This window comes from Megascapheus bottae, chromosome 8 (assembly GCF_031878675.1).
Source record: "Megascapheus bottae isolate mThoBot1 chromosome 8, mThoBot2.hap1, whole genome shotgun sequence".
Classification (NCBI taxonomy): Eukaryota; Metazoa; Chordata; class Mammalia; order Rodentia; family Geomyidae; genus Megascapheus; species Megascapheus bottae.
This window is the reverse complement of record NC_143516.1, coordinates 38,865,958-38,890,789: the sequence shown is the minus strand read 5'-3', so window position 1 is coordinate 38,890,789 and position 24,832 is coordinate 38,865,958. Positions and strand designations below refer to the sequence as shown.

At 37.8% G+C, this 24,832-nt stretch overlaps 1 protein-coding gene across 4 annotated transcripts in view; it reads left to right on the top strand.

The window, feature by feature from the left end:
• Nucleotides 1–24,832, top strand: part of Cep57l1 (centrosomal protein 57 like 1) — a 48,323-nt gene that overhangs the window by 8,859 nt on the left and 14,632 nt on the right. For all 4 annotated transcript variants that reach the window (XM_090338321.1, XM_090338320.1, XM_090338322.1 and 1 more), the window contains exons 3-6: nt 14,975–15,102; nt 16,140–16,302; nt 18,270–18,449; nt 20,212–20,333. In XM_090338321.1, the coding sequence (XP_090194447.1) occupies nt 16,143–16,302; nt 18,270–18,449; nt 20,212–20,333 (462 nt within the window). In that variant the 5' untranslated portion in view covers nt 14,975–15,102; nt 16,140–16,142. The remainder of the gene's footprint in view (nt 1–14,974; nt 15,103–16,139; nt 16,303–18,269; nt 18,450–20,211; nt 20,334–24,832) is intronic.

The window sequence follows — 24,832 nt, the reverse complement described above, 5'->3', positions numbered from 1 at the left end:
CTGTAGTATGTAAAGAAATCTGGTGACCTACACCCATTACTACAAACAGGCAAGGCTAGCTGTTGTCTGTACAACTGATTTATTTGCAAATCACATGTAAATTAGGGAACTCCCAGCAATGATTTTCTCTCTTAAACAGTTTTAATCCTCTAGGAGCTTTTTTGGATGATGTGTTTGATATACAATGAAAATGCCGTTGTGTAAGGTCACAGAACAATTATGGTAATGTGACTTTTGCAGTGTTTATACTACCCTTGGAAAAGATGCAAAATGTGTTCAAATTAGTAATAACACTGATTTTCTGGAAAATTATAAGAGCTACAGGTTTGTTGTTTTTGTTTTTGTTTTTTCACTGTGGTAAATATACACCTCAAGAAGGGATTAATTTTCCTTCAGAACCAGAATTCTCTGGATATAATGAAAATATTAGGTTAATAGCCTATGAGTTAAAGAAGGAATACAAGACAGACAAAACTGTTAATCATGATCCTTGGCAGGAACAAAGTTGGTATTTCATCCTATTGTCTGGGTAGCTTATGCAGGCAATTGAGTTCTCAAAGTCCCAGAGAGTGTAGAAGCATTTGTGTATATACAAAGCACAAATATGAACAATCTTGTTCTTTTTGTTTTGTGCTTCTTTGTAAGTGGTTAAAACTTTTTTTTTTATTTTACAGCAGTTATAAAAACAAATGTGATGGGGCTGGGAGTTTGGCCTAGTGGTAGAGTGCTTGCCTAGCACACATGAAGACCTGGGTTTGATTCCTCTGTACCACATACATAGAAAAAGCTGGAAACGATGCTGTGGCTCAAGTGGCAGAGCTCTAACCTGAGAAAGCCAAGGACAGTGCCAGGCCCTGAGTTCAAGTCCCAGGACTGTCCCACCCCAAATAAAACTGATAAAAAATTCCTACAGATTTTAGTAGTCTCTTTTGTCTGAGTGGGCATTCACAATAGCTTGGTATGTGTTCCATTTACTGTGTATTAGTGGTTTTAAGACTAGTATTTTACTCATAACTTAAAATTTTCTTGTAATTATTAACGGCTTTGATTAAAGGTATAACATTTGAGAAAGGATTTTCATTTACTTTTACCAGTATTTTTTTTTTTTTTTGCCAGTCCTGGGCTTGAGCTCAGGGCCTGAGCACTGTCCTTGGACTTTCTCAAGGCTAGAGCTCTACCACTTGAGCCTCAGCACCACTTCTGGCTTTTTTCTATGTATGTGGTACCGAGAAATCGAACCCAGGTCTTCATGCATGCTAGGCAAACACTTTAACCACTAGGCCAAACTCCCGGTCCCTTTTACCAGTATTTTTTAACTCAATTTAGCTTGCTGAACTGGCACCCTACTACTTGAGCCATTCATTCAACTCTTATGTTGTGTTGGTTATTTGGTGGATGGAGTCTAGTAAAATTTTCTGCCCTGTCTGGCCTCACACTGTGATCTGCCAGATGTCAGCCTCCTGAGTAGCTCAGACTGTAGATGTGAGCCATTAGCACCTATTTATTTTGTTTTATTTTCAGGGGGTGGGTATGAACTTTGGACTTTGAACTTAAGGACAGGTGCTGTTATTGAGTCATCCTCCTAGCCCCCTCCCTTTCTTTTTTTGCTAGTCCTAGGGCTTGAACTTAGGGCCTGAACACTATCTTTTGGACTTTCTCAGGGCTAGAGCTCTGCCACTTGAGGCACAACACCATTTCCAGCTTTTTCTGTGTATGTGGTATCAAGAAGTCCAACCCTGGTCTTCATGCATGCTAGGCACTCTACCACTAGGCAAAACTCCTGGCCCCCTTTTTTGTTTTTTGATGCAGAAGATTAAAACCCAGGCCTTTAAGCCTGTTAATGAAGCATGTATCCTACCATGAGACCATTTTAAATTTCCTGCTTGAAAGCTTTCTGATTTACATATTTTGATTTTTTTTGTTTTGGTTTGTTACTAATCGTCTGAATTTTTTGCCTTTTAGATATAAAATTCTACTTAGTAAACAGGTAGAGACTTTTTATTTCTTTCTTGACAGTTTACTTTTATTTATCTTACATTGCAATTGTAGTCCTATTGTTCTAGCCTCTCTTTTTTTTTTGCCAGTCCTGGGCTTGAGCTCAGGGCCTGAGCACTGTCCTTGAACTTTCTCAAGGCTAGAGCTCTACCACTTGAGCCTCAGCACCACTTCCAGCTTTTTCCTGTGTATGTGGTACTGAGAAATCAAACCTGGGTCTTTGTGCATGCTAGGCAAGCACTATACCACTAGGCCAAACTCCCGGCCCTGTTCCAGCCTCTGTAAATTGGACATTTTTTTCTTGCAGCACATAAAAGAATAATGCATCTTACTATAAGTAGGTGGCTTAGATTTGGTCAAAGACCTGTAAGAACTTGTCTAGGCCCTTGCTATTCCTTTTCCCAACTTGTTTATTATTTTTAAAAATTCTTGTTTATTTTTATTGAGACCAGACATGGCTCTATAGCAAAGGCTGGCCTTAAATTCTTTTATCTTCCTGCCTTCACTTCTCAGCTAGAACTTGTTTGTTCTTATGTTGCTACATTTCAAACTCTATGCCTTGTTATACTTTTCTTTGCTCCTGCATCATTGTTGACCTTCAAACTTTAATTTGCATAAAACTAGGTTCTGGAGTTAACTAAAACAATGTATTTCTGACCTTAACTAGAGACATTCTATTTCTATAGACCTGGGTGAGGCCTTGGAATAGGTACTTTAAATAAACACCCTCAAGGCATTTCTACCTAAGTGACTGAAAGGCCACACGAGAGGTAGCATATACTATATCTATGTGCATACTTATGGCTTCTCTACCACCTTTATATATTGATTATTCCAAATCCTACTCATCTGTGTGTCTGACATGGCTCTATTAAAGGCAGAATACTCTGGTCCAGGTTACGTGCATTCAGATCCCAGCTCGGTTATTTAGTAACTACCAAATCTTGGGCAAATTACTTTTCAGTTACTTCAGGTAAAAAGTTAATAGTAATATCTCATAGAATTGCCCTGATCAATATATGCTGAATACTTTGGCTAGTGTCTGACATAAGAAGCTTGGCTTATATTGAATTGGCTATTGTTTTTATATAGTTATCCCATAAGCTCCTCACAAATGTTTGAAATGAAAAGACTAATATGTAGCCTCTTCAAAACCTATTTTCTGCCTTGGTTACAGATGTTTTTCATTTCTCCCCATCACTTATTTTCCTTGCCCAGGTATGAAATCTGCTGGCGTAAACAGCCCCTTCCCCCCTTCCTCTTTGTGAAGCACTGTGCCTAGCATCTTCAGTAATCAATCACCTGATTCTCAATCACCTGTCTGTGAGTCAGCAAAGGACTCCCAGACTCAGGTTATTTTCTGAACCACCCTAGTCACTCCTCCTTGGGACAGTGAGAGGTTCCCCAGGCTCAGAGATCACTTCTGAATCCACTGTGGTCCCAACAACCGTAAGTTCCCTTTCACAGATGCATGCCTCATCTCATGAGCCTGGGCAGTTTTCTCTCCCTCCAGCAAACTTTTTCTGCGGGAACCATGTGGCAATCTCCTACTTCTTTTGTTTTGGTTCGGAATTTTATTACCTCTTGTAAGAGTTGTGGAATAGTCTTTCTTCTACCTTGACTTCTACTATTTGATTGTTCTTAGCCGTTCTAACTTCACAGAAATTTTTATCAAAGGCATCATGATCTTGCTGTTCTTCTGACCAATAGCTCTTCCAGCCTGTAGGATACAATCTAAGAACCTGTGCCTGGCATCCTTAAATGTGTTTCTCCTGCCCCTCCTCAGTGTTCAGTCATATAACAATCTACTAGTTTTAGTAAAATACTTGCATTAGGGGACTGAGAGTATAGCCTAGTGGTAGAGTGCTCACCTAGCATGCATGAAGCCCTGTGTTCGATTCCTCTGTACCACATACACAGAAAAAGCTGGAAGTGGCACTGTGGCACAAGTGCAGAGCACTAGCCTTGAGCAAAGTATCCCAGGACAGTGCCCAGATGCTGAGTTCAAGCCCTAGGACTGGCAAAAAAAGAAAACTTGGATTGGATTGCTGAAAATTAGATTCATCGGTTTGTGGTGATTGAAAGCAAGAGCCTTATATAATCAGGGTGCCAACGCCTGCTTATTCACTTGACTAGGAAAGGAACATTTTTTCTGTGCTATAGTTTCTTCAGCTGTAAAATTCCTCAGTACCACATAAGCAAAATGCCAAAAGTGGCACTGTGGCTCTATTGGTAGAGTGCTAGCCTTGAGCACAAGGATAGAATATAGGCCCACAGTTAAAGCCCCACATTTGGCCAAAACTAAAGTGGGGGAGGGGGTGAAATTACACAATTAAAGATTTTTCATCTTCACTTTATATTAACTAGCATTTTTTTCATCAACAGAATAGTTATAAAGATGATAGAATGATAGAAGTCTAATCATTTAAGTGATCTTAAATGTAAATTTTAAACTTACTGGACATAAATTTGTTATAGATAAGTGTTCATAAACCTAGTTATTTTAAATTCATTTGATAGGTTTCCTTTGAAATTACGTAGTTCTTGAGTTAGATTGGCTGTGCACATGAACAATTAATTCATTCATAAAATGTAAAAGATTGGCCTTACACTGTATTCATTAAAAACTTTTTTATTGACCAGGGATGTGGCAAAGTGGTAGAGTACCTACCTAATGTGCGAACCACAGACTAATCCCTAGCACCAGAGTAAAGGAACAGAAACATACTTGTACTCATATAGCAACATATGAATTGCACTAAAGACATATTTTTAAAGAATGAGTTTGGGACATGCTCAGTAAAAATCCATTAATAATTATAAACAATTTTACTGTATGTACTGTTGCTTTTCCTTCCTTTAAAAATAATTTATTGATTTATTTGTAAATAATACTTAAAAATTATATCATTCTCCCTAGTAAAAATACATATAGTTTATGAGGAGGGAAAAAATTACATAAGGGATTATAAGAAATGCAAAGTCTTGGACCTCGCCACAAATACCCTAAATGAAATTCCTGCCTCAAGCAAGACTCTCCTGTGTTATTTGAAATGTGAGCATCCTGTTGTTCATAATGAATTTTTTTTTAAATTTATGTTTTATTATTTTAAAAATGATATACAGAGGAGTTACCGTTATATAAAGTCATTTTCCCATTTTTCCTCGTCCTGACCCTTCTCCCCTCCAGTTGTAAAGTTCATTTCCAGCATAGGACCTAATGAGTCTCATTGTTGAATTTGTCTACCCTTTGTCCCACCATTTCTCTGATTCCCTTCCCCTCCCAAAATCAGATAAACTTACATATAAGACAGAGGGTACAGGCATCAAAAACAGGGACAAAAAGGGGGAGAAAAAACAAAGGAAAAGAAAGAGAAAAGAAAATGCAGACACTATAATAAAAACCCTTTTGTTTCCATTTCGTGGAGTTCATTTTGATAAGCATCATTTTATATGGCCATATGCTGTTGCGCTATTGTGATCCTCTTCTAAGAATATCCTCCTTTGTTCTCGTTGTGCAAATGTTTAGAATGCTATTTACTCATGTCTAAGTGTAATTATTTGTCTTTTACTATCCATTGTGTTAAGTTGTAGATTTATAGATATATTCTATTTATTACTAATAAGGGAGACCATGCAACCTATGTTTTTTTATTTTTATTTTTTTCCAAGTTTTGGAGCTTGAACTCAGGGCCTGGGCACTGTCCTTGGGCTTTTCTTAAGGCTACCGCTCTACCCTTGAACCAAGACCCCACTTCCTGGCTTTTTCTGTGTATATGGTACCAAGGAATCAAACTCAGGGCTTCATGCATTCTAGGCAGGCACTCTACCACTAGGCCATGCTCCTGGCCCCCAGCCTGTGTTTCTTTGGATCACATTCTTTGGTGCCCCTGCTGCTTTGAACCTTGATCTGAGGATTCAAAAAGTACCTCGAGGTTCAGAGGTGTCACTGAGTAGCTAGGATTACAGGCGTGAGCCACCAGGCTCGGCTCCTCCTAGCATTCTTAATTGAACATTTCTTGACTCCTAAATCTGTGATTTATAAATTTGGCCTTCAACATATCGTGAGGGGAACATCATGATTCCATACTAGGTCCTTTCGATGTATCTCATAAGTCTGTTTAAATTCTTGTCTCTTTTAGCTAGCATAGTTTGAGCCTATATTTTCATTAACTCTTTAGTTTGTTCTGCCAGAAATATCTTGTTTCAATCTGTCCATCTCGGGCCAGCTGAAAGTGAAAGTGTTAATGGAATTATTTTACGCCCTTCATTTGTTCCCCAAGGCCTACTTAGATAAAATACAAACTCCTTAGTAATATATTTAGAGATTATCCTGTGGTTTGGCCTTCAAATGCCTTTCAGCCTATCTTTTTTTTAATATTTTTTATTGTAATTAATAAAAGGGTTACATGATATTTGCCAGATAGAAGGTGCATTAATTCACATACATTGATCCCTTTCACATGTCTTGGTACCCATTACCCTCCCCCCCAACCCCCGCACCCGTCTTGGTTTTCCCCCCTTCCCTATCAAATTTCAAATAACCAAATACAAATAAATTCAATTTATCAGATAACAAAGTGAGATATTGTAACAATATGAGATACCCAAGGGACAGCAAAGGAGATGAGATATAACATAGTACATTAAGGACAACAATCATTCGTTATATGGCTTTTGTTTCAATATCCTGGAGGTCCTTTCAATTAGCTTCATACTATATGGCCTTATGTATCAAGATTTTGCTCTATTACAGATCTCTGCTAGTAGAGCCCAAGGTTTCTACTGATTATGACAAATGAGGGAAACCATTGAGCCTAAGTTCCTTTGAGTCTGGCTTGCTTCACTTAATATGATTTTTTCTAAGTCTTTCCATTTCCTAACAAATGGGGCAATGTCGTTCTTTCTGACAGCAGCATGGAATTCCATTGTGTACAAATACCACAACTTGTTGATCCACTCATCAACTGAGGGACATCTAGGTTGGTTCCATATCTTTGCTATGGTGAATAGTGCTGCAATGAACATTGTTGTGCTAGTGGATTTAGTATGCCCTTGTTTCTGGATGGTTGGGTAAATGCCAAGTAGTGGAATTGCTGGGTCATAGGGGAGTTCTATGTTTAGCCTTTTGAGGCACTGCCACACTGCTTTCCATAGTGGTTGAACAAGTTTGCACTCCCACCAACAGTGTAGTAGTGATCCCTCCTGGCCACATCCCCTCCAGCATCTGTTGTTATTCGTTTTTCCTGATCCTGGCCATTCTAACTGGAGTGAGGTGGAATCTTAGAGTTGTTTTGATTTGCATTTCTTTTATGACCAGAGATGTTGAGCATTTCTTCATGTGTCTATAGGCCATTTTTGTTTCTTCTTCAGAGAAGACTCTCTTTAAGTCTTTGGCCCATCTTTTATTGGATGATTGTTACTTTGGAGATTAGTTTTGGAGTGATTCAATTTTTTGAGTTGTTGATATATTTTAGATATGAGGCCTTTGTCCGTTGTTTGGTTGGTGAAGATCTTCTCCCACTCTGTAGGCTTCCTAATTAGTTTACTAGCTATGTCCTTTGCCATACAAAAGCTCCTCAGTTTAATGCAGTCCCACTTATCCAGCCTTTCTCTGATTTGTTGTGATTCTTGGTCCTTATTAAGAAAGTTTCGATCTGTGCCAAAGAGGCCTAGTGTATCTCCTATTCCTTCCTGTAAAGTTTTCAGTGTGTCAGCTTTTACCTCCAGGTCTTTGATCCATTTGGAGTTAATTCTAGTGCAGGGTGACAAAGAAGGATCCAACTTTAGTTTTCTGCAGGTGCTTAACCAGTTCTGCCAGCACAACTTGTTGAAGAGGCTGTCTTTCTTCCATTCTACTTTTTTGGCTCCCTTGTCAAAGATTAGGTGGCCATAGGTCTGTGGTTTAATATCTGGGTCCTCAGTTCTATTCCATTGGTCTTCAGGCCTGTTCTTGTGCCAGTACCAAGCTGTTTTGAGAATTATAGCTCTGTAATAGAGTCTAAAGTTTGGAATTGAAATTCCTCCAGTGCTTTCAGCCTGTCTTTATGGTCAACATTTATTCACTGTGTGCCAATCAAATTTACTAGAATTAGCTTCATTAATTGTATGTTTCCAAACTTTGTATTCTTTTTGAACCTCGTATTGTTTGGGTTTCTGTCTGTCATATTTTCTCAATGTCTAGTGAGCACTGATTAAACAACATATCTTTGGGCACTAAAAAACTTCACTCTTGGGGCCAGGAGTTTGGCCTAGTGGTAGAGTGCTTGCCTAGCATGCACCAATACCCAGGTTCAATTCCTTGGTCCCACATACATAGAAAAAAGCTGAGGCTCAAGTGGTAGAGCACTAGCCTTGAGAAAGTCCAAGGACAATGCTCAGGCCCTGAGCCCAAGCCCAAGACTGGCAAAAAAAACCACACACACACACAAAAAAACTTCACTCTTAACTTAATTGGAAACATAGACTTCAACTTCATCCAATGTTATTTATTTTGTCATCTTTCGTAACTTGAGCTATTCATATTCTCTAGCTGTAGATACTCATATCACCACTTGGATATATAGGCTGCCAATATTCTGAGAACTGAATCTTCAACTTTCAATCTGGTACCCAACTGTACTCATTATTTCCCACTCCAGAGATACATTATAATTTCCTTTTCAGAGAAAAGAACAAAACTTCCAATCTTCTACAAGAGGATATGGACTTCTGCATGTATACAGAGGCAGCAGGTGTCTAGACATGTAACTCACTTCTCAATTAAACTTTCTGTCTATAGCTAACTACTAACCTCCCTTAGCTACTCTTTATAAAGGTAGGGTTAGTTGTTGGGCCATTTAAGGGGCTTACAAAGTATATTTAAGTCACTAAGTCACTTTGTTTACTTGGACAGGAGTCTATTTTTTTTTTTCTGTGGGGCTTGAACTCTGGGCCTGGGCGCTGTCCCTGAGCTCTTCAGCTCAAGGCTAACACCCTACCCCCTTGAGCCACAGCACTACTTCCTTTTTTTTAGTGGTTAATTGGATATAGGCGTTTTACAGACTTTAGTGCCTGAGCTGGCTTTGAACTGCAATCCTCAGATCTCAGCTTCCTGAGTAGCTAGGATTGCAGGCATGGAGTTACCACACCCAGCTTAGGGTCTACGTTTTTGCACTAGCTAAATCTACTACTACTCATACATGTGTTTCTTATTTTTCCAAAGTTTTGTTGTCACTTCTCCTAATCACATTGTCTTTACACATTTGTATCTTTCTTTGAAAATTGTTTTAATATTCTGGAATTTTAAGAGGATGTCCATATATATGTTTACTCTGCCATATTTGCCTAAATTCCTTAATTAACTCCTCTGACATGTGTCAGTCAAGAAGAGTTAGACAATCTCTCCTTTGCCCTCCATAGTATTCTTTTTTGTGTGTGTGTGCCAGTTCTGAGACTTGAACTCAGAGCCTATACACTGTCCCTAAGGTTCTTTTGCTGAAGACTACCACTTATCATTTGAGCCACTGCTCCACTTCCATCTTTTTTTTTTTTTTTTTTTTTGGTCATTTATTGGAGATAGGTTCTTACAGTCTTTGCTGCCCCAGCTATCTGGAAACTGCAATCCTCAGATCTCAGCCTCTTTAGTAGGCTGTAAATTCTTTTTTGTTATGTAAATGAACCCATTTGATCATATTTTGTTTACTTGATTGACTCTTCTATCCTATATTGTTACATATTTAATCTCCAGAACTTTTTCATCTGCTAAAACTGAAATTCTAGAACTCCTCATTTGCTCTTTTCTTACAACTACTATTCTACTTGTTTCTGGGAGGTTTATCTACTTTAGATAGCTCATGCAAATAGAATGATACAGTATTTCTCTTTTAGTAGTGGCTTAATTCACTTAGCATAATAGTCTCAAGATTGTATTTCAGAATTTGCTTCCTTTTTAAAGCAAACTAATATTCTACCATTTAAAAAATGGGTTCATTTACCCCGTGGGTCATGGGGCTTAAACTCTGGGCCTGGGCACTGTACCTGAGCTCTTCAGCACAGGGCTACCACCCTACCACTGGGCCTTGGGGGTTGTTCCTGAGCTCTGCAGCTCAAGGCTACCATCCTACCCCTTGAGCCACAGGACCACTTCTGATTTTCTAGTGGTTAATTTGAGAGAAGAGTCTCAAGGTCTTTAGTGCCCGGGCTGGCTCTGAACCTTGGATCCTCAGATCTCAGCCTCCTGAGTCGCTAGGATTACAGGCATGAACTACCAGCACTTGGCTCAAAATTTCACTTTCAGGTACTTTTTTTTTTTTTCCTGGGACTTGAACTCTGGGCCTGCGTGCTGTCCCTGAGCTCTTCAGCTCAAGGGTACCACTCTACCCCTTGGGACACACTGCTGCTTCCTCAACATTTCTTAAGAAAACATCCCTTCCTACATTAAAAATAGAATGTTTTTCATTTGGGGCTTATGTAGTATTTTCCCATGTTGAGATTCGGTGTTCTTGGCAATAATGCTGCATAAATGATTCTGTGTTTTTCAGGATTTCACATCCAAGGACACATATCTATTAGTTATAAGTGATGTGCATTTTAATCAACTAATCAAAGTTGGTTTTTACACTATATAGTTATTCATTTGTTGTATCTTATAAGCATTCTATGGAGAAAACATTTTAGGGTTCTGCAAACATGTCACTTACCAAAAGTTTGCTCCCTGGATTTGTTAGGATGCAAAGTTACAGTGTATTTCTTCCCAATCCAGCAAGACATAGTTTTAAAGGCAATTATAAATTGTCAAATAAATCATTTTTGAATAGCAAACATGAGTATATTAAATAAGAGATGGGCTGCTATTGCATAAAACATTTTACATGGTAGTCATTGAAATATTACAGTGCCTTTGAAGTTTATAATTTAATGGCTATGGGTCTTCTTGTAAAGTCATTGCATTTTACTTCTTTATTTTTGTGCCAGTCCTGGGGTTGGACTCAGAGCCTGGGCTCTGGCCCTGAACATTTTTTTTTACACAGAGTTGGCTAGCATTCTACCACCTGAGCCACATCTTCACTTCTGGCTTTTGGGTGATTAATTGGAAATAAGACACTCACAGACACTTACTGACTGGACTAACTTTAAACTACGATCCTCAGATCCCAGCCTCCTCAGCTGGGATTACAGGAGTGAGCTACTAGTGTTCATCCTCACTATGTAATTTTTTAGGTTTATAGTATACTTTAGAAGGTGAAATGAGTTCTGATTCTTATTCTCAGCCTAAAGATGGTTTACAATGTACTATATTATCTGAATCCTGCTAACAAACTCTGAATTATCAGTCAGATAGTAATCATTAGATTTGATACTGATAAAAGCAGATTTTGCAATATGAAGTAGATTTTGAATCTGTGACCATGATGGAAGAATATAAACTTTTTCCCTTTTGAAGCAAAAATGTTTGTCTAACTAAAACTGATTTTTCTAGAGCAGTTATTATCTTTAGGCATAAATCTGTTACCAAATATTGTTTCAAGTAATGTAGCAGATTAGATGTTCAAAGAAACTTCTGATAATACAATAAAAGTGTTGTATAAAAATTTTTGTGGCCCAGCATGGTGGTTCACGCCTGTAATCCTAGCTACTCAGGAGGCTGAGATCTTAGGTTCACAATTCAAAGCCAACCCAGGCACTAAAATATAAAAAATCCGTGAGACTCCTATCTCCAATTAATCTCCAGAAAACTGGAAGTGGAGCTGTGGCTCAAGGGGTAGGAAGGTAGCCTGGAGCTGAAGAGCTCAGGGGCAATGCCCAAGCCCAGGGATAGGGTGGTAGTCTTGAGTTGAAAAGCTCAGGGACAGCACCCAGGCCTAGAATTCCAGTCCCATGACCAGCAACAACAACAACAAAATTGTGTATACTTGGATTTGAACTCTGAGCCTGGACACTGTCCCTAAGATTTTGTGCTCAAAACTTAATATTCTTATTTCAAGCTTTTTTTTTTTTTTTTTGATAGTTAACTGGAGATACCAATTTCATAGACTTATCTGCCTAGGCTGGCTTTGAACCACAACCCTCAGATCTAAGAGCATGATCTCTCAGCATCTGGCTTCTTTTTTTTATTATTGTTTATTTGTTTGTCTTAAATTTTCTATCATATCTTGAGTTATCATGATGTTATAAATAATGAGAAAGCCCATTTCCATAGGAATAAATGAGCCCTGAGATCGTTTTAGCTCAAAGGCACTTTCTGATCCTTCATGTCCCAGAACCTAAGGAGGAACTGTTTACAAAGGACAGAGAAGTCTGAGCCTAAGTGATAAATCTGGACACTTCAGCAAGAAGCTGGGATCTCCAAAGAGTAAAAACTTCTGTGAATGATTTAGGAAAATAACTGTCTCTTCAGAGCGATTCTGCCTATCCCTTGACTTAATTTGAAGTAGACTTTTGTGCTGCGTAATCATTACAGTCCTTCCTTAGCTCCTGATGATTTGAAGTTAGAGTTCACATTCTACCCCACCCTATCACAAAATGTCAATCTAAAATCCCCACCACTTCTCTAAAACATCTCTCTGACTTTTAATTTAGATGTTGAGTACTTTAGATTTTTAGTGTCCCAAGAACTTGCCTGAAACAAACAGAAATCTCTAAAGAAAAATGATGACTATGTCTTCAGGGGCAGCAGCGGCGGCAGGGGGTTGATTGGTTCTGTGTCTTGTTTACCATGCTGAGCATCAAACCCAAGACCTGTTCATGCTGGGGAAGCAGTCTGTGAGTGACCTACATGCTTACATGAAAAGTATTTTAGAGCCAGGAGTTTGGCCTAATGGTAGAGTGCTTGCCTAGCATGCTCAAAGACCTGGGTTCGATTCCTTGGTACCACATACTTAGAAAAAGCCAGAAGTGGTGCTGAGGCTCAAGTGGTAGAGTTCTAGCCTTGAGAAAAGTCCAAGGACAGTGCTCAGGCCCTGAGCTCAAGCCCAGGACTGGCCAAAAAAAAAAAAAAAAAAAAGTGTTTTAAATATTAAATTTCTTAACTCTAGGAAAGGTGAATTTTAAAAATCACAAGCCAGGCATACTTGTGCATGCCCTTCTTCCCAGCCCTCAAAAAGCTGAAACAAAAGAAAGAAGAGCAGCCTAGGTTACCTAGTGATAGCCTGTCTCACAAAAACTAGTAAACAAAAGAGCCCGAAATCACTAAACATGGAAAAACCAACCATTAAATGAAGGTCAGCTAAAGCTACAAACTACAAAGATTAATTTCTAAAATTATCAAATAATATTTAAGATATATAACGACATTAAATGGGGAAATTGTACAGTGATAAAAGATGATAAGAAAGAATTATTTAGCATTCTAATTTCTGCTACATAGTTTTGGTAGTATAACATTAAATATGTAGGGCCGGGAGTGTGGCCTAGTGGTAGAGTATTTGCCTAGCATGCATGAAGCCCAGGGTTGATTCCTTGATACCATGTACACAGAAAAGGCCAGAAGTGGTTCTGTGGTTCCAGTGGTAGAGTGCTAGGCTTGAGAAAGCTCAAGGACAGTGCCCAGGCCCTAAGTTCAAGCCCCAGGACTGGCACACATACACCAAAAAAAAAGAATTGTGGAAAATTAAATATGCAATAATGTAAATTATGGTAAATATTCAGTATAACAAACATATCGATGAATATTGTCGCTATACTTCCTCAAATTTGTTCAGTCTAAAAGTAAAGGAAGGCAGCTTTCTAATCAACTTGAAGACAGGTCTGTCTCTTTGACCATAGTGAGCAAAGTTTACATGACCTGTGTAGGGAATAAATTTGTGTTGAAAGATAAGGCTAGGAAGTAGGGCTTCTAAGACTTCCTTGTATTTTTAATAAATTATATGATTCTATTTTTGATTTAGTGTTTCTCTCTAGAACTTACTTTCCTTTTGACTATCCATTAAGATTGTTTTTGTTGAGAATCCTGAAGGGTCAATGTTTTCTTTAGCTACATAGATGTTGGGATGTGGGACACTTGAGTTATAGTAAACTTAAGAAAATTACCTACCATCTGTAGGCTTTTGTTTCTGTAGCTATAAAATAAAATGATTGAGCCAGTGGCTTACTCCTATAATCCTAGCTACTCGGGAGACTGAGAACTAAGGATCAAGGTTCAAAGCCAGCCGAAGCACTAAAGTCCTTGAGACTCTTATCTCCAATTAACCACCAGAAAACTGAAAGTGATGCTGTGGCTCAAGTGGCAGAGCACTATCCTTGAGCTGAAAAGCTCAGGGACAGCTCTTAGGTGCAGAATTCAAGCCCCACGACCAAGAACAACAAAAAAAGATTGAGCTTGGGCTAGATACTAGTGGCTGATGCCTGTAAGCCTAGCTACTCGGGAGGCTAAGGTCCAGATGATCACAGTTCATAGCCAGCTCAGGTGGAAAAGTCGAAAGACTCCATCACTAATATAAGTAGGAAAAATAAACCACACTGAGGGCATGATTCATGTGTTAAAGCACTAGCTGAGCAAGTAAGCTGAGCAAGCATGAGGCCTTGAGTTCAAACTCTGAGGCTAAAAATAGAAAAAATATGTTCCTCCCAAACAGGAAAACGTGCTTTGCATCTAGAATATTCTTTTGAAGATATATTTTCTTTATATAATAGTTCCTTGGTTGTAGCCAATTAAGGTATTGTAATTTAGAGGCCATTAAGGAGATGTGTTATTTCCTTGATTGTTTATAAGCTGTTAAGAATGGTTTCTAACACAGTCTAAATTTCCCTAGACTCTATCAGGCAAAAAAAAAAAAAATGGGGCCTATATTTTATAGCTTTTTACACGTACTTGCAGGTATGTAAAAGTTCTGGAGCTTTAGGCACAAATGGAGATTGGAACTTAGGTACTTCCATTATTTTCAGAAATTGTACTCATAACATGGCCAAATGTTTTTCTTCCAGCTATTCTCTCTTCTGTCTCTATCTCTCCATCTCATTTATAGATACAGTGATGAAATATGTATATTTTTGTTTGCAGCCTTCTCTCTTCTCAGGACTCAGAAAGGATTAGCATGACTATCACCTTACTGTACACAGAATCACCTCTCTCCTTAACCACATAAAATTTTTGGATCAGAATTTTTTGGATTTGTTTCATCTTTCAGAGTAAGTTCTATTTTTCTACCAGGATTCCTCATCTCTTTATGTAAAAACAAACTTCTAGTAGGTTTGTGTACTTGTTTACAAAACAGGACTAGATAAAGAGTACATTCAGAAATTTCATATGTCAAAAATTACCTTTGAAAATGCCTTAGGAAGACAGTACATTAACATCTAACAATTGATATTAGAGAATCAGATTATATTGTTGGCTTGTATTTAAAGCTATATTGTCTTTAGAATAAATATTTTCCAAGGTCTGGAGATGTTACTTACTGGTAGAATATTTTTCTGGTCTGCACAAAATCCTGTACTCCATCTAGCATCATATTATGAAGAAAAAGAAGAAGAAAATGTTTGTTACAATAATTCCTCCCTTTAAGCCCACGAGCCAACCTTTTTGTGAACAAGTCAAGCTGAATTACACATACTATCTACACAGTAGTCATTTTTCCCCCCTGTTAATTGTTGAGCTTAATACAGTTGAATTTGACATTTCATAAAGATACAAGTCCAGGGCCTAGTGGTAGAATGTTTGCCTAGCAAGCCCTAAGATGCAGGTTCAATTCCTCGGTACCCCCACTAGAAAAATGCTGGAAGTCGTGCTGTGGCTCTAATGGTAGAGTTCTAGCCTTGAGAAAGCCTAAGGACAGTGCTCAGGCCCTGAGGTCAAGGCCTGGGACTGGCAAAAAAATATATAATAAAGATATAAATCCAGGGCCGGGAGTTTGGCCTAGGGGTAGAGTGCTTGCCTAGCATGCACAAAGACCCAGGTTCAATTCCTTGGTATCACATACATAGCAAAAAGCTGGAAGTGGTGCTGAGGCTCAAGTGGTAGAGTGCTAGCCTTGAGAAGTCCAAGGACAGTGCTCAGGCCCTGAGCTCAAGCCCAAGACTGGCAAAAAAAAAAAAAAAAAAGATATAAGTCCATTGTATATGATTATGATGCCATGTTTAAGTTTCACTTGACTTTTTGTGCAGTGCTTCTGTTTTTAAATAGGAAATAATGATGAACTTGAGTATCATTTCTTTATTCTCTACAGATAATGGATTCTGAAATAATACATAGTATAGTGGGAAGCTATCTTAAACCTCCAGAAAGAGTATTTGTTCCACCATTCACTCAGAATGAATCATCTCAGAATTGCTACCCTGTGAACTTAGAAGGTATCTCTCCTAAAATGCTTCAGAGTCCAAATAGCCAAGGTAATGCTAAAGAAAGATTTTTACATAAAATTAGGTATGAGGTATCTTATTTTGTATTTCATGTTACTGCAACTCCCAAATTTGATTGTTTTGCTAAGTTTCTACATCTTAGACAAGTTACTTAAAATTTTTGGTTTGAGCTTCAGCTGTATGATGATATTAATATAACCAACTACATACATATCATGGATGCATAAATGCATCATTTTTTTTTTTTTGCCAGTCCTGGGCTCGTGCTCAGGGCACTGTCCTTGCATTTTCTCAAGAACCCTACCACTTGAGCCAGCACCACTTCCTACTTTTTCTGTGTGTATAGTAACAAGGAATCGAACCCAGGTCTTCGTGCATGCTAGGCAAGCACCCTAACACTGGGCGGGCCAAGCTCCCAACCCATTTTTTTTTTTTTTTGCCAGTCCTGGGCTTGAGCTCAGGGCCTGAGCACTGTCCTTGGACTTTCTCAAGGCTAGAGCTCTACCACTTGAGCCTCAGAACCACTTCTGGCTTTTTTCTATGGGCCAAACTCCCGGCCCATTTTTTTTTTCCCAAAGAAAAATACTCTCTGAAGAATGAAAGGTCAGATTTGGAATTGGTCTAAGCTAGATGATCATAATTTTAGTGAATTAAGTAGGGCTTTACTTTGTTCAAGGATTAGGTTTGAAAACAGCAGAAATCCAAAATTATCCTTGAAAATCCTTTTGTAAACTATTATCTCCAATAACTACAAAATAAGATTATTACAACTTTTCAAATATAAATTTAGGAAAATCTTAAAATTATTAAACCAAATTTAATTTTATTAATTTAATTTTGTTAAATTGATTTTGATTTACTAATTTATTAAAATTATGAGTTGAAGCTTACTGTGTATTATACACATTGCTTTGTAAGATACCTCTTATCACTTTGATTTTTAATATTGTATAGTAATGGTTGAAATTTTTATAAGCCTGGACTCACCTAAATCATGAAAATATTAATGTAGATAATTAATATCACTCTAGTATATATTTACTACCTAAAAATCTTTCAAAGCTGGCATTAGATCATTTCCCTTTTCCCAGTAGCAAAAACTGCACTACTTCTTGTGCCCTTGACTTTAACCCTGCATCTGGGACAAAGAATGATAAATGCTTCTATAAAGCATTTTTTTTTTTTGGGTTGGTCATGGGGCTTGAACTCTGGACCTGGGCGCTGTCCCTGAGCTCTTCAATTCAAGGCTAGTGCTCTACCACTTGAGCCACAGTACTACTTCCGGCTTTCTTGTGGTTAATTGTAGGTAAGAGTCTCAAGGACTTTAGTGCCTGGGCTGGCTTTGAAAACCAATCCTCAGATCTTAGCCTCCTGAGTAGGTAGGATTACAAGGATTACAGTGCTTAACCCATGAAGAATTTTTTTTTTTTTGCTAGTTGTGGGGCTTGAACTCAGGGCCTGAGTACTGTCCTTGGGCTTTTCTCAAGGCTAGCACTCTGCCACTTGAGCCACAGCACCACTTCCAGCTTTTTCTATGTATGTGGTACCTAGGAATCGAACCCAGGTCTTCATGCATGCTAGGCAAGCACTTTTACCACTAGGCCAAACTCCTGACCCCCTATGAAGTATTTTTAAGTAAAACTGAACACATCAAAAACTGAAGAACACTGAAAGAAAAGAACACTTTAAACCTAAACCACCATATTTATTACTGGAAGTCTGCATTTGTCAAAGTTCATTTTATTAAATTGTCATTATTACCTTTCTGAATCCTAGAAATTATGTAATAAAGTAATAGATTATTGTTTTCACAAGATGTATTAGAGGGAACTTACCTCTTTCAAATTTTAATCATTGTGTTTTATTTTTATGAGAAATATACATTGTACATTTTTCTCTACACTAACCAAAACAAACTGCTTTTCAAAAATGGTTAGTATGACTTGAAGCCTTGAAAAACTTCCACTTAATAACATCAAGCAAATTGTTTTCCACAGCTCTTATTTTAGCCTTAAAATCTCTTCAGGAAAAGATTCGTCGTTTAGAGCTAGAGAGAACACAAGCTGAAGATAACCTGAATATCCTCTCAAAAGAAGCAGCAGAGTACAAAAGGGCCTTGGAGAATGAAACAACTGAGAGAAATCTGGCACACCAGGAACTGATAAAGCAGAAAAAGGGTAAAAAATAAATACTCCTCACGAATGAGGGGTTACCAAAGTTTATTCTTTGGCCCTTATGTACATTGAAACCTTGTTCTCAGACATTTTGATGTGGGAAATAAACATAACTTTGAATTTATCTCTATTACATCTGTTCTTCCAGTTTTGTTTTTGTTTTTTTGCCAGCCCTGGGTTTGAGCTCAGGGTCTGAGCACTGTCTTTGGACTTTCTCAAGGCTAGCGCTCTACCACTTGAGCTTCAGCACCACTTTCGGCTTTTTTCTATGTATGTGGTACAAAGGAATTGAACCTGGGTCTTCGTGCATGCTAAGCAAGCACTCTACCACTAGGCTAAACTCCTGGCCCAGTTCATTTGCTTTTAAATAGGTGTGTTTGGAGTATTTTCAGGATAAGCAAAAAAAAACAACTAAACTCATAATGAAAGTATTTTCATATTTAATGCTAGTATTTAAGATCTAAAATATACAGGAATAATTGTAATTGAACAGTATGAAAAGAGAAAATAAATACAATACAATGCGTTTTTTTAACTTGAAAGCAGAAGTACTCATTAGAGGAAATAGGCAGGTAACTAAAAGCTTCTGTAGAAGTTATGAAAAGGATTAGATTGAAGAATTTAAAATATAAATTCCTCATATAATTCACATGGAAATTTATAGTCCTTTCCTTTTAACACTACACTAACTATATAAACAAAGCTAACGTTTGTGTTCCACATTACAAATGACAACTGAGGAGAGTTGCTTTTTTCCAGAGGCAACAGGAGGAAAGAACTAGGGAAAATAGAAGTGTTAAATGATTAGAAATAGTTTGTAGCCAGGCGCTGGTGGCTCTCACACCTGCAATCGTAATTGCTCAAGAGAATGAGATTTGAAGGTGGCAGTTTAAAGCCAGTCCATGCAGGAAAGTCTGAGACATCTTATGTCCAATTAACCAGCAAAGCACCAGAAGTGGAGATGTCTCTCAAGTAGTAGAGCTCTAACCTTTAGTTCAAGTGCACAAATGGGGGGACAAAGAGTGAACAAATGCAGCAGTGGCACTTACTATCTCTATGTTGAAAATGAACCATACAACTTGAGGGGTGGGTAAGAGAGGGAAAAACTGGAGTGTGTAATGGAAGGAGTGACATCCAAAAGAAATGTACTATTTATGTTTATCTGATTTATGTAACTGTAACCACCTGTAAATAACAATATATACTATATACTATATTATAATTGTTATATATTATTATAATAATTATATAATTGTTATAATATATAATGTGATAATCACCTATAATAACAATTTTTAAAACTTTACAGAAAGAAAAAATGCTCAGAGATAACACCCAGGTTTTGCGTTCAAGCCCCAAGACTAACACCAAAAAGAAAAAAAAAAGTTTGTTTCCTCCTATAAAATCGGCCAAATGATCAGTAACAGAGGAAAGTGGAAGTAGTAGAGGTCATACTTGTGAATTCTCTGAGCTGAGACTTTATATCTTCTGTTTTTGTAATTGGTGTTGTTTCCTACAAACAGTAAGGGTTTTAATCATGCCATAAATCACTACTTTCAGAATTATGCCCTGTAGGTTTTTAAGATAATGTCAAGCTATTTATGCATAATAAATGAAGTGTTTGCAAAGTTTATGTTTAAAGTCAATATTAGAAACAAAAAGGAGCCTCGAACTTTTAGCTCTTGATAAAATTTGCATAATGCATTTCTCACAGTAATCTCTGATGTGTGATAATTGACTTGCTGTTATTTTGTCTTTTTTATAGATATAAGTATACAGTTAAGTGCAGCTCAGTCTCGTTGTACTCTTCTAGAGAAGCAATTAGAATATACAAAGAGAATGGTTCTCAATGTTGAGCGAGAAAAGACTGTGATCTTAGAACAACAGGTAAATATTTTCTTTTTTTTTTTTTTTGCGGTGGTAGGGCTTAGACTCTGGGCCTGGATGTTGTCCCTGAGCTCTTCAGCTCAAGGCTACTGCCCTACCCTGAAGCCACAGCTCTGCCACTTCCAGTTTTCTAGTGGTTAATTGGAGTCTCTGGGACTTTAGTGCCCGGGCTTAATCCTTGGATCTCAGCCTCCTGAGCAGCTAGGATTACAGGCGTGAGCTCAGGTAAATATTTTCCATAGTGAATGAGCTCAGGTAAATATTTTCTATAGTGAATGATAATTTAATGTTTTTGAAGATTACTTAATATGAGAAAATGTTGATATTCCAAGTTTAAGTAGAAAGAAGGATGGAAGGAAGGGAGAAGAAGGAAACACAAAAGCATTAGACAATTAACAAGGCAGTGAAAAGTCCATCAATTCAAAACCATTGTCTGGGAAGTTGGACCTGACTTTAATCTGGGGAGTTGGATCTGGCATTTTTTTCTTCTTTTTTCTGAGGGCTACTTGTTCTCAGCTATATGGGGCAAAGAAAATTAAAGTTTAAATACAGGCCTTACTAAGAGTAAGAACCTAGCAAATCTCTTGTTTTATGCTTTGTAAAGATGAAAGAGAAAGAAAACAACTCAGACTACAGTCCTTTTTTAGATTATTGGAGTGACCTAAAACACCTTCACCCCTGAAACTGGATTAAAGTGAACATACATAAGAAGTATATCTACACATATTTCTTCAACACACTGCGCAACCATCAAAGAGAATCAGGCACACCAGGCAAGGTGGTTCACATCTGTGAGTCACTATATTGAAAAGGTTGACACAGAACAGGATCATGATTTGAGGCCACCAAGTTCAGAAGACTTCATCTCAACGAATAACTGGTGTGGTAGTTCATACCCTTCGCCCAGCAACATGATAGGAAGTTGTAGTCCAGGCTTGAAACTTTATGCTAAATATGACTGTAGCAGAAAGGTCTTAGAGGATAACTCAAATGGTTGAACATCTGCCTAGCAATCATGAGGTTCAAGAGGCCCAGGTAGAATTAGTGAGACTATATCTCAAAAATTTTAAGCTGGTGCCGGTGGCTCACTCCTGTAATCCTAGCTACTCAGGAGGTTGAGATCTTAGGATTGCAATTCAAAGCCAGCCTGGGCCCAAAAGCCCATGAGACTCTTGATCACCAGAAAACCGGAAGTGGCACTGTGGCTCAAGTGGTACAGCACTAGCTTTGAACTGAAGAGCTCAGGGACTCTGTCCAAGCCCAGAGTTTAAGCCCTACGATTGACATAAATAAGTAAATAAATAAGAATTTAAAAGCAGCGGCTAGATATATTCAAGCCTTGGGTTTAATCTTAAAAAAGAAATAAATTGTTACTAAAAGGGAACAGTTTGGGACATAGTCAGAGATTATCTTTTCTGTGAAGGAACAGATCTAGAAGAAGTAATAAAAAGCAACAAATGTTGATATAAATGAATATTGTAGGAAACAATAAATTCTTTGTCTGGCTTAAATATATATAGTATTAAAATCAATTAGAATAATAGCTTATAAGTTAGGAAGAAATACACTTTTAATATTATTGCATTATCTTAGAAAAGGGGAAAAGGATCAAGACTGGCTTTTACTGGGTTAGGTTGATTCTAGTATTTATACAGAAAAGCAGTGGTCCAAGAACAGCTTTACCTGCTTTGACGAAGAACAAGATGAGGGTATTGCTGAACTAGATATTAAAACAAATGATAATGCTACCAAAATTAAGGTAATGTATTTTTTGTATGGATAGATATCTAGAATAAAGGGATGGAATATGATCTGAAACAAGCTTGCTCTTATGGAAATTCAATATGCAATTGTAGACTACTGAGGGGATAGATAGACTGTTGAATAAATAGTTCTGGGAAAATAGCTCAACTCTGAGAGAGGAATAAAATGCAATTCCTACCTTATACCATACATAAAATCAATTCCATGCAGATTAAAAACTCCTATGTAAAAGGCAAAACTTGGAGAATTTTAGAGACAAATGCAGAACAATCTCTGACTCTTTGAAGAGGAATTTCTTTAATATCAAGCTTGTACTTTGCCATTGAACTATATATATATATATTATATATTTTTTATTTATTTATTTATTTATTTATTTGCCAGTTCTGAGCTTGAGCTCAGGGTCTGAGCACTGTCCTTGGACTTTCTCAAGGCCAGAGCTCTACCACTTGAGCCTCAGCACCACTTCCGGCTTTTTTCTATGTATGTGGTACCAAGGAATCGAACCCGGATCTTTGTGCATGCTAGGCAAGCACTCTACCACTAGGCCAAACTCTCAGCCCCCATTGAACAATATTTCATCCTATCCCCTTTCTTATCCCACCCAAGAAATATATAAATGTATACTACTACACCTTTCTTAGCAGCTGTCATTACCAGCCAGGCCACCACACACAGCTAAATTCTTTTGTCTTGTTACCAGTGTGCTAGCTTAACTTTTTAATCTGAACAGCCTGAAGACTGAGACAAGAAGATCTCAAGAGCAAGGCTTCATAGTGAGGCCTAGTCTCAAAAATAGATTTTGTTGTCTTCCTTCGGAGCTCCTTTTGGCTAACTACTCTAGGAGTTAAAATACATGTTCTTAATTTACTATAATCTATGTACAGTATTAATGTACTTTACATGTCAGATTTTTGCTACATATCACATGCTTTATCCCCATATCTTCGTACATTCTCCTTTTACGTACATTAGAAGCTCATTTATTATTGATTTTGTTTTAAATTGCCAGTTAGCCTTTTAAGAAAATTAAGAAGCAAGAAAATATTTATTTTTCTTGGGTGCTGATGGCTTATCTCTATAATCATAGCTACTCAGGAGGCTGAGATCTGAGAATTGTGGTTCAAAGCCAGCCTAGGCAGGAAAGTCCATGAGACTCTTTATTTCCAATTAACCACCAGATAACTGGAAGTAGGGCTGTGGCTCAAAGTGTGGAGTGTTAGCCTTAAGGAAAAGAGCTCAAAGATAGTGCCCAATCCCTGATTTCAAGCCCCATGAACTGTCCCCTCTCCCCCCAAAAAGAAAATATTTATATATCCAGACATGTTTACCATTTCTAATGCTTTTTGGGTGTTTCTGTCGGATTCATTTTCCCATCTGATAACCAGTTACCTTTGATCTAAGAAAAATCTAAGTATGCCAAAAATTCTTCACATTTATTTAGAAAAGTCTTTTTTGCTTGGACTTGAATTGGGGCCTTGAACTCAGGGCCTTACACTCTCCATTGGCTTTTTCACTCGAGACTGTCGCTCTACTACTTAAGGCAAAGCTTTACTTCCAGCTTTTTGCTGGTTACTTGGAGATAAAAAGTCTTACAGAAAGAAAAGCCTGAGCTGGCCTCAAACCTTCATCTTCAGATCTCAGCCTCCTGAGTAGCTAGGATGACAGTCACCAGTGCCCAGCTGGAAAAGTCTTTATTTCATCATCATTTGCCAAGGATATTTACTGAGTATAGAATTCTGATTGAAAGGCCGAGAGTTTGGCCTAGTGGTAGAGTGCTTGCCTGGCATGCCCAAAGACCCGGGTTCAATTCCTCAGTACCACATACATAGAAAAAAGCTGGAAGTGGTGCTGAGGCTCAAGTGGTAGAGCTCTAGCCTTGAGAAAGTCCAAGGACAGTGCTCAGGCCCTGAGCCCAAGCCCAGGACTGGCAAAAAAAAAAAGAAAAAAAGAATTCTGATTGAAAGCTTTGAAAAATGGAGCACATTAAAGATTAGGTTTCAGTTGTCTTCTTTTTTTTAGTGCCCTGTGAGTATTTTATCTGCATTTCTTTATGTGTAATGTGTCACCATTTTTCAAGCTGCTTTTAAGATGTCCCATTAATGACAGGTTTTCAACAATTTGACAGTGATGCTTCTAAGGTTTCTGTGTATTTATTCAAAAGTTTTAAATCTGTCAGTATTTTGCATTATATTTGGAGTGCTTTTAGCACTTTCAAATAATTACTCTGTCCCACTTTTTCTATTTTTATGAAACTAAACATTAAATAATACCTCACTAAGACTATTAGTGTGTAGATTTGTTGTTTGGCTGTTTATTTTTGTTTTAGTCAATAAACTTTATCTTGGGCCAAGAGTGTGGCCTAGTGGTAGAGTGCTTGCCTAGCATGCATGAATCCCTGGGTTCAATTCCTCAGTACCACATACACAGAAGAAGCCAGAAGTGGTGCTGTGGCTCAGGTGGCAGAGCATTAGCCTTGAGTAAAAGTACTCAAGGACAGTGCCCAGGCCCTGAGTGTAAGCTCCAGGACTGGGAAAAAAATAAATATACTTTATCTTTTAGAACCATTTTAGGTTTAGAAAAACTTAACAAAGGTCTTTCCTGTCCCCTCCTAGTTGTTCTTATTACTTTGATTAATGTGATGATAAATACCATTACAAAATAGTGCAGAAGATACGCATGTGTATAATTTCCTTTATTCTTTTATAAATCCTCAGCTACTTTTCTGTTAGAAA